Source organism: Myiozetetes cayanensis, unplaced genomic scaffold (assembly GCF_022539395.1).
Source record: "Myiozetetes cayanensis isolate MyiCay16 unplaced genomic scaffold, myiCay2020 scf34, whole genome shotgun sequence".
In the NCBI taxonomy this organism is placed as follows: Eukaryota; Metazoa; Chordata; class Aves; order Passeriformes; family Tyrannidae; genus Myiozetetes; species Myiozetetes cayanensis.
The window spans coordinates 2,270,603-2,282,060 of record NW_026087566.1 but is presented as its reverse complement, the minus strand read 5'-3'; the positions used below and the strand labels follow the sequence as shown (position 1 = coordinate 2,282,060).

General features: G+C 44.2%; 2 protein-coding genes across 5 annotated transcripts; one reads left to right on the top strand and one right to left on the bottom strand.

Moving 5' to 3' along the window:
• Nucleotides 1–42: 42 nt before the first annotated feature.
• On the bottom strand, nt 43–6,749 carry DUSP3 (dual specificity phosphatase 3). Of its 3 annotated transcripts, none has more exons than XM_050327767.1 (4): nt 6,611–6,732; nt 5,153–5,316; nt 2,791–3,017; nt 43–1,319 (listed from the first exon to the last, which is right to left on the bottom strand). In XM_050327767.1, exons 2-4 carry the CDS (start codon nt 5,242–5,244, stop codon nt 1,114–1,116), a joined length of 525 nt encoding a protein of 174 aa, XP_050183724.1. In that variant the 5' UTR covers nt 5,245–5,316; nt 6,611–6,732; the 3' UTR covers nt 43–1,113. The 3 variants fall into 3 exon arrangements, with proteins under 3 accessions (XP_050183724.1, XP_050183723.1, XP_050183722.1); XM_050327766.1 differs by having other exon boundaries at nt 6,582–6,718; XM_050327765.1 differs by lacking the exon at nt 5,153–5,316 and having other exon boundaries at nt 6,582–6,749.
• Nucleotides 6,663–11,059, top strand: LOC126646416 (ras-related protein Rab-18-B-like). Of its 2 annotated transcripts, none has more exons than XM_050327757.1 (7): nt 6,663–6,691; nt 7,138–7,193; nt 7,361–7,422; nt 8,681–8,753; nt 9,226–9,344; nt 10,090–10,156; nt 10,600–11,059. In XM_050327757.1, exons 3-7 carry the CDS (start codon nt 7,384–7,386, stop codon nt 10,770–10,772), a joined length of 471 nt encoding a protein of 156 aa, XP_050183714.1. In that variant the 5' UTR covers nt 6,663–6,691; nt 7,138–7,193; nt 7,361–7,383; the 3' UTR covers nt 10,773–11,059. The 2 variants fall into 2 exon arrangements, with proteins under 2 accessions (XP_050183714.1, XP_050183713.1); XM_050327756.1 differs by lacking the exon at nt 6,663–6,691 and adding an exon at nt 6,881–7,052.
• The last annotated feature ends 399 nt before the right edge of the window (nt 11,060–11,458 follow it).

The window sequence follows — 11,458 nt, the reverse complement described above, 5'->3', positions numbered from 1 at the left end:
TATTTAAACACTAACATTGCAATGACTCAGCTCACCTGTATGTCAAACAGAATCAAGACATCCTTTATTTTAAAAGAAAGTAAATACTTCCTATACAATGTGGTACGTTACAATTCTCATTTCTAATTGAATGATACCATGCAAGCAATCTAAGAAGTCAAGAGTACACTTCTGCAAACTGCTTTGTAAGCACACTTTGTGGTGCCCTACTGGAAGTATGTGTGCTCATTCTATTTTATATTGATAAACAGTGACAGTAAATAAGGGATAAGGACACTGTAATTCCATACAAGCTCTGAAAGCCATCACATTCTGATACTTAGGACTTCATCATACACCCAGTACAAGCAACTTCTAAATACAAACATTACTTCTTCCTTGCTCAAGTCTTTTCCTCAGTATTTGCAGTATTTTTTCTACCAGGGCTTCAGAACAAAAATAGAAGGGCATTTAATAACAAACTATTTCATGTCAATCACAACAGCAGGAGGTACAGCTATTCTTGGAAATACAGTGTGCATCAAGAAGGGGCTCTGAATGGCTTTACTGTTACACACTGTGTATTGCATAAATCCACACCAAACCCTGCATACACTTTATTTTACAAACCAGTGCATCTGTGCATTTGTATATACACTTCTCCACTCCTTTCAGCTCCTACATTCAGACTTTAGGCACCTCTGTGCATGAAAAAGAAGCTTTGGAAATTACAGTGCTTCTGTTAAGAGTGAGTGAAGAGATGTGTCGGGGCTTTCAGAAACCCGTGCTCTGGTGAGACACAAGACAAAGCTTAAATGAATCACATTCAGTGTCAATGCAAACCACACATGCTATGGAGTCTTCAGGGGCTCTGAAATACACGTGAAGGCAGCTGTTCTCACCGGAGTTACCCCTCTAAAAACACCTCTTTATTGCAACAGCTCCAAACAGCGACACAGCTCTGCGCCGTCTCGACAGTCCCAAGAGTTCAAGACAGATACTTTCACCAGATGAGCAGGAATCCTGTCTCTCTCTAGCTTGGTGGCTGGGGGGTTGGGATCTCTAAAGCGCCTAAGACGTCCTTCTAAAGGGTTGAGAAACTTAAAAAAAATAAATACTGCAGCGCTCTCCATCCTAGGGCTTCAGCTTGCCCTCCTTCACTAATCGCTCGTTGAGCTGGCACAGCTGCCTCAGGAAGCCGTCGTTGGGGCCGATCTCCCGCTTCTGCCGCACGGTGCTCAGCGCGGTCTTGACGTCCATGTGGCGGCGGAGCATGAGGTAGGCGATGACCAGCGTGGGGGAGCGGCTGTAACCCTCGCGGCAGTGCACGAACACTTGCCCTGGGGGGGGGAGACAGGGCGGGGTTGGGGTTACAACGGAAGCAACGAGAAATGGTTGGGGTGTGAAGCGGAGTTTTTATCGGTCCTTTCGCAGCTGGCAAGTTCCAAATGGCACAGAGGGCACGTAGGACTTAGGGGGGAGGCGCTAACACTCTGTTAGTGGGGTCAAGGATGATGCAAAAGGAAGGGAAAGGTTGTATATCAAACAATCACACATTTGCTACTGTATTACAAGAGTCTAACCGTGTCTGTTTACTGCACTTTGTGGTTTTAGGATAAGCCTCGCCCCTAAAAGATGACCAGTACCAAAGAGCACAAATAACACAACAGCAGGTGAGTGAGAGGAGGGAAAATATGTTAATCTTAAAACTGGCTCCAGCAACAAAGTTCCTCTTTGTTCGCCACTGTAAGAACGCAGTGGCAGGCACGGTAGACAGCCACAAAGACTGAAAGAATCAGCAAACAGAACTGACACTGCAAATTCAGATTGACTCTGCAACTACTTAGAGCATACTGGGCAAGGAGAGTCATGGATGGCACTGTTAAACTCTTCTCTCCTCCTGCAGCCTGTTTCAGTCAGTCACAGCAACAACTGCAAGAGTCGCATTTCAAGTTTTAGAAGTTCTCCTACTCCACCAAACTGGATGTAAAATTTACTCCCATCTGCCAAAAATCCACATCACAGCTCCAGTACCCCTTTGCCCATTTCAGAGAAAGAACTTCTAGAATTGTTGGAGTACTCCTTTTTTCATGCTCAATCGTGAAGCAAGTGTAGAAATAACTGGTATGCTGACACAGTCAGACAATAACAAACACCATCTGCCCCACTGCACTATGTCCTGGGATTTCTGCTCTGAGGAAATACACTGTAGAGAAATGTGGCAATCAACAACAAATAAAATCTTCAGTTTTCCTGCAATACTACAAAATAAAGAGGCAATCAACACATAAAATAATGTCATGACTTAATGTAATAAAAACTGCAAGGTCACAGTCTCTATCCTTACTGTACATTTAGAAAAAGCTCACATAACAGCTTATGTGAATACTCTTCAGTAGTGCATTACTTGTATCACTTCTGCCCTTGAATTTTAAGATCTAGTGTCCTAAACCAACTTTTAGACACTGAACTTACTTTTTAAAATTATTTTTCATGTGAGGTAACACTTCTAAAGAAAAAATAAAATCATATCTTTCCAGAAAGGAAGCAGCAGCTGTTTCCCTTTTCAAAGTCACCCCTACAAAGACAGACTTCCCTTTGCCATATACTGGAGACCTACATGTATAAACAGAAGACTGAGTTGTCTTTTTCTATATTCTTGTATCTTTGATCCAGGGCCTTGATCTGAATCCTCGACATGGCTTGTCCCGCTGATAATCTGAGCAAAGAACCATTTTAAAACAGCAAATCGCTACGAAACGTAAGCAGTGCACAAAAAACACGGTAGAAAGGTATTTCAGTTGGCCTTACCATCCTTCTGGGAAAGTGCTTTCTCAATAAAATCAGCTGCCTCCTCAAAATAGCGACTGAGGTTAAACTCCTGTGTATCGTTAGCTTTAATGCCATGGTATCTGATGCCTGTGCCTTCATAGAACTCTGCATTAGTGTTCACATGCATGAATGATTTCCCCTCTGCTGCATTCAGAACATGGGTTATCCCCAGGCGCTGCAGCCTCATAATGTTCTTGGCTATGAACCTGCGTGACAGAAAGTGTCAAGAAAAGGATTAGAATGTGGTGAATCATCTCAGTATTTGTGATGTTCTCAGAAGGTGTTGATAACCCAGCCCTTTGATTTGTCTGTTAACAGATGTCAAATACATTGTGCCCAGAAGTGAACTTCTAATTAAAAATCACCAGAAATATTTAGAGCCATGGTCACTACTTGTGCATGAGAGGACAGGACTCTGCTTTCTTGGCTGACAGCTGAGGAGAGCACACGTGAAACTTAATCTGCTAGATCCTTCTGCAGCAGACAATTATAACTTTCTGAATATAAAATTCTCACCAAAGTGAGAAAATACTGGAGATGATAACACAAAGCCCAGCATACTAACTTCTAAGATTAACTATCATCCACATAAGATAATTTAAACCCCAGTTCTAAAAGGCCTCTATTCTCAGCTACCAGTGTTGCAGAACTTGGTAAGTTGCTACCCTGGCAGACACTCCAGACAAAATGACATGTTAGGGGGCAATTTTAAGCACTGTGAAATAGCTCTTCTCAGGCCACAGGAAGATAGAAAGTAACTAGGAGGAAGTGTTACTGCATGTTCAAAGCTCAGGGTAGTCCCCTGTCCCTGTGCTATTCAACACCTCTGCAGTCATGTAAAGATCTAGCAAGGCTATCCAAAGGCCTTGTAACTTGTATCCAAGTAACAGAGCGATGTCATTCAGTCTTTGACACTCAATGTTTTCATCACAAATATTACAAATGTTTAGTGTCTCAGTTGAACTCAATATCTGAATGTAAAAGAATCTAGATGAGTGATGTTTAAGATGCGTGGTTTTAGGTAAGCTAAGATCTTTCTAACTTCACAGTTTTTCCAAATAATTGCAGCAAAACCACCAGCTTCCATTTACAGGTGGCTAAAAGAGTGACCTCTCCTATTAGTGAACAATTGAGCAGAATGCTACACAATAATCATGCCTTTCAGGTTTGAGGATGACAATTAATTAGGTTCCAGTGCTAATGCCAAAAAGCATCTGCTCAGTAACACAGCTGATCATGCACAAATCTCTGCTTGTGCCCTGGAATGCAATCTATAGAAAGAGATATTAAATAATACAAGGAGACCACTGACTCCTTTTTGTCATAAACCCACTACTTTTCATTTTGAATCTGGTTATTTCCATGTGTCAGTCACAACATCTGCCTCACTTTCCTTGGAAGAAAAAAACCCAACACATATGTTTTATCACACTGTGTAGTCTCCTAGCAAAATCTAAGCCCACTGGTCAACATTAGTAGAATGTGACAGAAGGCTTTAGCTGAAAGATAACTCAGTTCCTACACACATAAATACCTTTGTTGTTTATAAAAGCAGCTTGCAATATGTGTCTGCTGGATGCAGAAACAGAAACACTTCAGAAAATCTCCCTACAGCTCAAGTCATAAATTGCAAATACAAGGAGTCTTAATATTAAGCTGAACTCCAGCTAAGCCTTTATGCAGTATTATTTTGGACAAGTTTCTCGGAGATGGCAATGCACCTAAGGCTTGTGGCTGGACATGCAGGTATTCTAAAATCTCAAAATAAATACCCAAATTAGTTGGTTTATAGCTACACGAATCTCTGAGTGCACTCACTCACAATTTTCATGCAAGTCAGGGCTACAAACATCTCGAGTGCTCCTTTGCTCCTGATGACTTTTCACCCTTTAAATTTTAGTGGAAGCAGATGAATCCTGATGGCACGAGTGAAGCCTCCACATTTTCTGCTGCCCGTGCCAAGCAACGACGGCAATGAGCCAAATATTTGTAAGACTTCATTACCCAAACAAATGTTGACAGATTTTCCATCTGGCAGGACATCATCTGTGCCATGGTACAAGTATCAGTGTCTGGGGAATTCTGCTTGCAACACAAAAATCCTACAGTGCAAGGCCAAACCAAAAAAAGTTAATTCATCTGGGGGTTTCTACACTTACTGGTGTGAGTACATGGTTTAAGTAGTATTATCTAGATCAGCATATTTCTGGTAATGATCAGGATCAATAGGAACTCCAATCCTGGAATCATGAAAGAATCTGGCAACAAAGATTGGCCCCCCCTGGAGGCAAACTCATTCCCAGTGAGTGATTTTTGCAGATTTTATAGATTGTTTTCTTACACAGCTAGAGGTGAAAAAGACTGTATTTGTATGCCATTTGTTTCTCCCTTTCCAAACAGTCCTTGGATCTCTCTCTCTCTCATCCTTAACATTTCATTCCAGCTGCATCATGTTCAATGTTGGGATGCTAGCAGAGAGATGCTAACATCAGCTTCATCTGGTTCCTGAAAAAAAACCACAGAATCTTGTCCATTCTCAACATGGAAGATTTAGAGTTCCTAATCCCATGAGCAACGCTACTGAGAGGTGTTTCTTTTGAACAGAGATGAAATTATTTTACCAGCCACAAAACACAAGTCTTGGAGAACTATTCATCAGCAATTAAAGGTGCATGAAGCTATAAACCAATGCCATGTGGGATTATAAGCAAATAGAGCAAGTCTTTAATGGCAAAAATGCCGGCATATTAACATATTTCATTTTCCACTGTTATGTTCATGCAAAATTGTTTCTTCACCAACGCTTCCCTTGCAGTCAATAAATTTAATATTAATTTTGGGAGAAGGCCTTCCGTACTCCTTACAACACAGCTGCAGGTCTAGCACATTAAGAACAAAAAACCAGGTTACCCACACACATTAAAGCAGACAGGAAAACTAAGATTGGGCATTCATAACCACAACATTTCTACCAAATAAAGTTCTGGAGCCATGGCTTGAATCGTCATAGGTTTCCAGTAGTCTGGGAAAAAAAAACCTTAGCCAATTCAGAAATGTAAGCCTCCTTGCTTGCAGGTAAAACACTGGCTCTGACAAGACATAGTTGCTCTGGAGAAAACCCTACTACTCTCCAGTGCATTGATTGCTTCTCCACCCCCCCGTCCCCTATTTTGGTGTCATCTGTATCATTCATTCAAAAATCAATTCTGTCCAGCTGTTCTGGTCGTGAACACAACTTACTAGCAGAAATAGGAATTATTAGGAGAAAAAAAAAAAACCAGATCTGACACAACTGACCGAGTGTGTTTCATTGCTGAATAACTTAATTAGTTTCAACCTTGTTTCAACTCTATTTTAGCGCAGGTTTGGGAATTCAACAGGGTACTGAACATTTAGATGCCGTTTATGAGCTGTCCTAACGTTTGCTGTGTCAGTCACCAGGAGGAGCCTCAGACAGCGCACAGGCTGCCCGGGCCTTACAGCCACAGGAGGACTGACTGAGGCTGCCTGGGCTGGGCAGCCCGGGCCAGGCCCGCGGAAGGCCCGCAGGCCCCGCGGAGAAGCCAACAGCTCCCACCCCGCCGGCTGGCACTGCCTCCGGCTCAACCCGCCCTCCAGGAGCCGCTCGGTGAACGCCCCGCACCCCCGAACCGGCCCGGCCCCGCCCGCAGGACCCGCCGCACGGGCCGCCCCGCACGGGCCCGTCCTCCGCCCGCGGCGGCCTCGCCCCCGCCGAGCCGCCCGCCCGGGCCCCGGCCCGGCGCACTCACGCGTTCCCCACGTGGATGCGCGGCACCACCTCGTTGCTGTGCGCGCTGGGGAGGCTGTAGCAGCCGCTGCCGTTGGCCAGCAGGTCGTTCAGCTCCTCCACCGAGATCTGGTAATCACCCATGGCCGAGCCGCCGCCTCCTCCGCCTCCTCCTCCTCCTGCTCCGCCGCCGCCAGCCGGAGGCCCCCTTGGCGCAGAGCGGCTCCCGCCCGGCCCGCGCCCGCCCCGCCCGGCTCCAGCCGCCGCCTCAGGGGCGGGGCCGCGTCCGCCGCTGCTGCCGCCGGGTGTGGGGCTTCGCGGGGAGAGCTCCGTGCCCTGAGGGCTCCTGGTGCTGCCGGTCCCGCCGAGCGCCCGACCCCAGCCTTGACCGGCCCCAACCCCGGCCCCGGTCCCATGCAGTGCTGGGGATGGACCCCGCAGGCCTCACCCTGAAGCTGCTGCTGGTCGGAGACAGCGCCGTGGGCAAGTCCAGGTGCTGCTGCTGTCCGCTGAGCCGGGCTGGGCTGAGCTGAGCCGGGCTGAGCTGAACTCACGGTTTCTTTTCCCCCCACCCGCAGCCTCCTGCGGAGATTCACGGACGGCGCGTTTGAGCCGAACCTGAAACCCACCATCGGTGAGTCCACACCCCGCCCGGCCCCGAGCCTGGGGGATGTTTCTCTTGGGGTCCCCTCGGCGAGAGGAAGGGTTGGGGAGCCGGGGTCGTGTGAACGCGGGAGGCGGCTGCGAAGGCGAGCACTGGACAGTTCCTTCTATAACCAGCCTTCTCTTCCGACGTCTTAGATGTTGATTTTAGAGTGAAGAAAATGGTGGTGGACGGCCACGCAGTGCAGCTTGCCATATGGGTAGGTCTTGTTCCAGGCGGATAGGGGTAGGTTTGTTCTCCACAGATGTGCAAAGCTTTCCTGTTTCTCTTTTTCTTACTCCTCTTACTTCCTACTCCTCCCTTCCTGAAGTCTTTGCGTGTTGAGATTGTGTATTGAGACTGTTGGAAACAGAGCACAAACGTGCTTTGAGCTGGTATTAACAGAAGTAATATACATGCCAAAACTTGAATTATTCTTTTGGGTTTTTACCCTAATAATCACACAGGGGTGTGTCTCCTTGCTGTGAAATCGAAAGCAAGGCCACAACTTGCACAAGCAGTCTTGTAGCATTCTGTGAGACCATCAGGAGAAACTAATTGCAGAGGGGGGAAGGGAGGGGGACGACAATGACACACCAGTCCAGTTGAACAATGTTAAATAAAAACTTTAATGCATGAACAGTGCATTGAAGTAAAAAAGAGGCTTCTGCTTTAGTGTCCATGTGTGCATAGATGCCTAAGAGTACAATCTCTTTAGCAGCAATAATTTGAATTAAGTAAATATATTGCCAACTTTAGGGGGTTTTTTTTATTAATAAACAAATAAATTACAATATAGGCGTTAGTCTATCAATTGTAAACTGTACCTAAAAGTAAATAAAATTTATTTCAAAAACTCATATTTGTGTGATTTTATTCCCCTTTATTGTTTGTTCTGAGGGTTTTTCGAGTTTCATATTGCACTTAGTAGCTCACTTATTCGAGAGAGTAAGCGTGACACAGTGCAGTAACAATTAAATGAAACTACTGATTTTAAATTTCTTATCTGCTCAGATTCACAGCAGTCTTGAAGTAGCTCTTTCTAACTGGATTCTTCCTCCCTGTGGTGTGGAGATGTTTGGAACCACTGTGTCTCCTTTCCTGCTGTGTCTCTCAGTCACTCCTCACCTCCTTCAGTTCAGCTGGTTTTTAACTGATCAAGCCTAGCTGCATGGCTGCTGGCCTTTTATGAATTTCTGTTATTGTCTCACTCATGTTACAGGTGTCTGCTTATTTTAACCTTCAATCAAACCCTCTCCATGCTTTTCTACTCCTCCTTAACCATTTTCTGTTGCTGCTGCTATTTCCTGACAGCTTTGCTCACTCTCACATCTTACATATCCTTCCTGGTCAGAAAAAAAATTAGCTCTTTTTTTGTAGTTTAAAATACTTTTTTTTTTGTTTTGTTCTAAATATATTTGATGTTGTGTGTTTGGTTTGTGTTTTTTTTCCACCCCCCCCTCTCCCCTCCACTGTAGGACACGGCAGGACAGGAGCGCTTTAGAACACTGACTCCCAGTTATTACCGAGGAGCTCAAGGGGTTGTTTTAGGTATGAAGTATGTGGAAGAAAAATAATGATTAACAAAAATTGGGTTTTATAACATTATAACATATTTTTTTAATTGTTTTTTACAACATTACTGCTCGTTAGCTCAAACACTGAGTACGCAAAGCCACTGGCACGAAGCAGCGCTGCTTCAAAATACTTTCAATTAAAAAAGCAGAGATGTCACACTGTAAGCTGTTTGAGGGGATGAATTATTAGCTTTGCAGTTATTACTTCAGTGATTTTCTGGTAATAGGGCAAATTGGGGTTTGTGTTCTGTAATCCTTACTGGCTTTGGGTGAGCACAGCAAGGGTGTTCCAGCTCTGGGAAGAGGATATGCTTGATGTCTCTTTCTGTAATTCCCCAATACCATTTTTTTTTTCAGGGCAAGTAGTTAGGTAGTGTGGACTAAGTGAAGTGAACATTGTTCAAGACTCTACTACAGCTGTTAAACATCTTTTCCTCTGTTACCAGTGTACGATGTTACAAGAAAAGACACTTTCACAGGACTAGAAGGCTGGCTGAAGGAGCTGGAAATATATACCTCCAAAAGCAACACTGTGAAGATGTTGGTTGGCAATAAAACTGATAAGGTCAGTTTAGGAATGCATCCTTTTACATTGTTCCCCAGGTTGCTTACTCATGATGGAGTATAAATGTGAGATGAAATGCAGTTAAGTGACACATATTGTGTGAGGAGGTGATATGCTCTGTGACTGAGTTGGGCAGGCTCCACTTATGACATCATTTTAGAAGCAGGTACTGTTGAAGATGTTAATGTGGCTCTGAGGTGCACTGGTTGCTGTTTGTTTCTGGGGTGTTTTGACATATTTAGGTGCCTATTGCATAGTGAGATGCTTCACTCTTGCTTTACAAGAGGTTTTCAGTGTGGCTATCGGTGAATTAGGTTCTCTTCTGCCCCCTTCCAAATCTGCCCAGTTTCAGAACCTTTGATACTCCTTTTTGGCTACTTGCCTACTGAAATCTCCTTTCTGGCACGTGTCGTGCTCCTGGTTGATTCAGAACATAGCAACACGTTCACTTCCTACTGATTTGACACATGCTGTGATTCTTGGAGCTGTCCTGTGCAGGGCCAGAAGTTGGACTTTGATGATCCTAGTGGGTCCCATCCAACCCAAGAGATTCTGATTTGATGTTCCTACAGTTCAGTTTGACCCTGTGTAAGCTGTCTGTAGAGTGGGAAAATCTAGTTGAATACTACATATTGCAGACATTCTTCTCAACAAAACCTCACTTCTGCAGTGGTGCTCTTCAAGGTACTTCCTCAAAGTGGCAAGTGTAGCTTATTTCAGCCATGTTTTTCATTTGTCTCTGCAGCCTGATCGTGAGGTAGAGAGAAAAGAAGGACTCCAGTTCGCAAGGAAACGCTCCTTGCTTTTTATAGGTATGCACCTCTGTGACAAAAGCTTGTCTTACGTTTTTTTTTGGTATTGCTAAGCATGAATGAAGTGTACAGTTGTATTTCAGACTGATTTGCCTTTTTTTTTTGTACCTATTTATGGGGGTTCCTTTTGCTGCATTAGTTCATGTGCATGGATGTGGGTTTTGACTTTTCGTACAGATGCTCTGCGTTGACTGCAAGTAGAAGCACTTTTCTCTGAAACAATTTACTGCATAGGCATGAATTTTATATTCCCTTGAAGCTAGCAGGATGCATTTCTGTTTACCCTAGTCAGCTTAAGTGTACCTTTAAGAGAGAATGGAGAGGAGATTGGCTCATTAAAAAAAAAAATAAATCACATCATCTCGCTGGTCCCAAAATAACTTTCTACAAAGTGGAATGTACTCCCTGCAAATAAGGTAAAATATTTTTTTCCCCTCCACCAGAGACCAGTGCCAAGACACAGGATGGAGTGCAACATGCCTTTGAGGAATTAGTCATAAAGATCCTGCAGACACCAAGTCTTTGGGATAAAAGCACAGAGAAGCGAGGAGTCCGGCTGGAATCTTCAGCACAGCAGCGTAAAAGTTTATGTGGTTCATACTGTCCACTTACTTAAATCTCCAGGTGGCTGTTCTGCCTGAATGCAGGGGACCTAAAAAAACCCAAAAAAACAGGGGGGAGGGGGTTTGGATTCCAAGCAGTACTCTGTTTTTAATTATTATAACCTAAGGTGCACCTTGTATGTAACGTGCCTTGCTTCTCTTAATGCACTATTAGGCTGGGTTTGATCATAAAACAAACATACAGCTTTATTTGCTGCTAGTCATCCAAAATATTTTAAGATGTTAAAGATAGCAACCTCGCTTTAAATAAATTCTGACCCTTAGTTTTCTTTAAATTAAATCTGTGTCTTCCGAACGTGTTTATGTCTTGCAGCCTATAAAAGCCTGCTTGTAACCTTGCACTACAGATCTAGGGTAAGATTAATCTGCTCATTTCGTAATTTCATAAAGTTGCTTAGTTTGAAACGCTGTTACTGAAATAGTTTTTAAAATATTACACTCAAGTTTTCCAGAGGCCCAAGGTACATCTGTCACAAAACTCACTTGGCAACGTGTCCTTCTTCTCTAAGAAGCTAAATTACTTTTGGTGGCTGTGCTGGAAAATGGGTTGAAGATGTGATGGGCCAACTGCCCACGTGAAGGAGTCCTTGTACATTTGCTGAGGTCACCAGTCTGGCAACACTGACAAGCTGGAGCAGAGACCTGACTGGGAAAAGTGCTTGTTCTTGTAGCAGTGGGA

What these genes read in the sequence shown, in the direction of transcription:
- LOC126646416 (XM_050327756.1), top strand. Translation starts at nt 6,988, where the DNA reads ATGGACCCCGCAGGCCTCACCCTGAAGCTGCTGCTGGTCGGAGACAGC. An exon ending in AGCTCAAGGGGTTGTTTTAG is followed by an intron (nt 8,754 to 9,225) that starts GTATGAAGTATG and finishes CTCTGTTACCAG; the next exon opens with TGTACGATGTTACAAGAAAA. An exon ending in ACGCTCCTTGCTTTTTATAG is followed by an intron (nt 10,157 to 10,599) that starts GTATGCACCTCT and finishes CCCCTCCACCAG; the next exon opens with AGACCAGTGCCAAGACACAG.
- DUSP3 (XM_050327765.1), bottom strand. Translation starts at nt 6,703, where the DNA reads ATGGGTGATTACCAGATCTCGGTGGAGGAGCTGAACGACCTGCTGGCC. An exon ending in CGCATCCACGTGGGGAACGC is followed by an intron (nt 3,018 to 6,581) that starts GTGAGTGCGCCG and finishes TCTGTCACGCAG; the next exon opens with GTTCATAGCCAAGAACATTA. An exon ending in AGCACTTTCCCAGAAGGATG is followed by an intron (nt 1,320 to 2,790) that starts GTAAGGCCAACT and finishes TCCCCCCCCCAG; the next exon opens with GGCAAGTGTTCGTGCACTGC.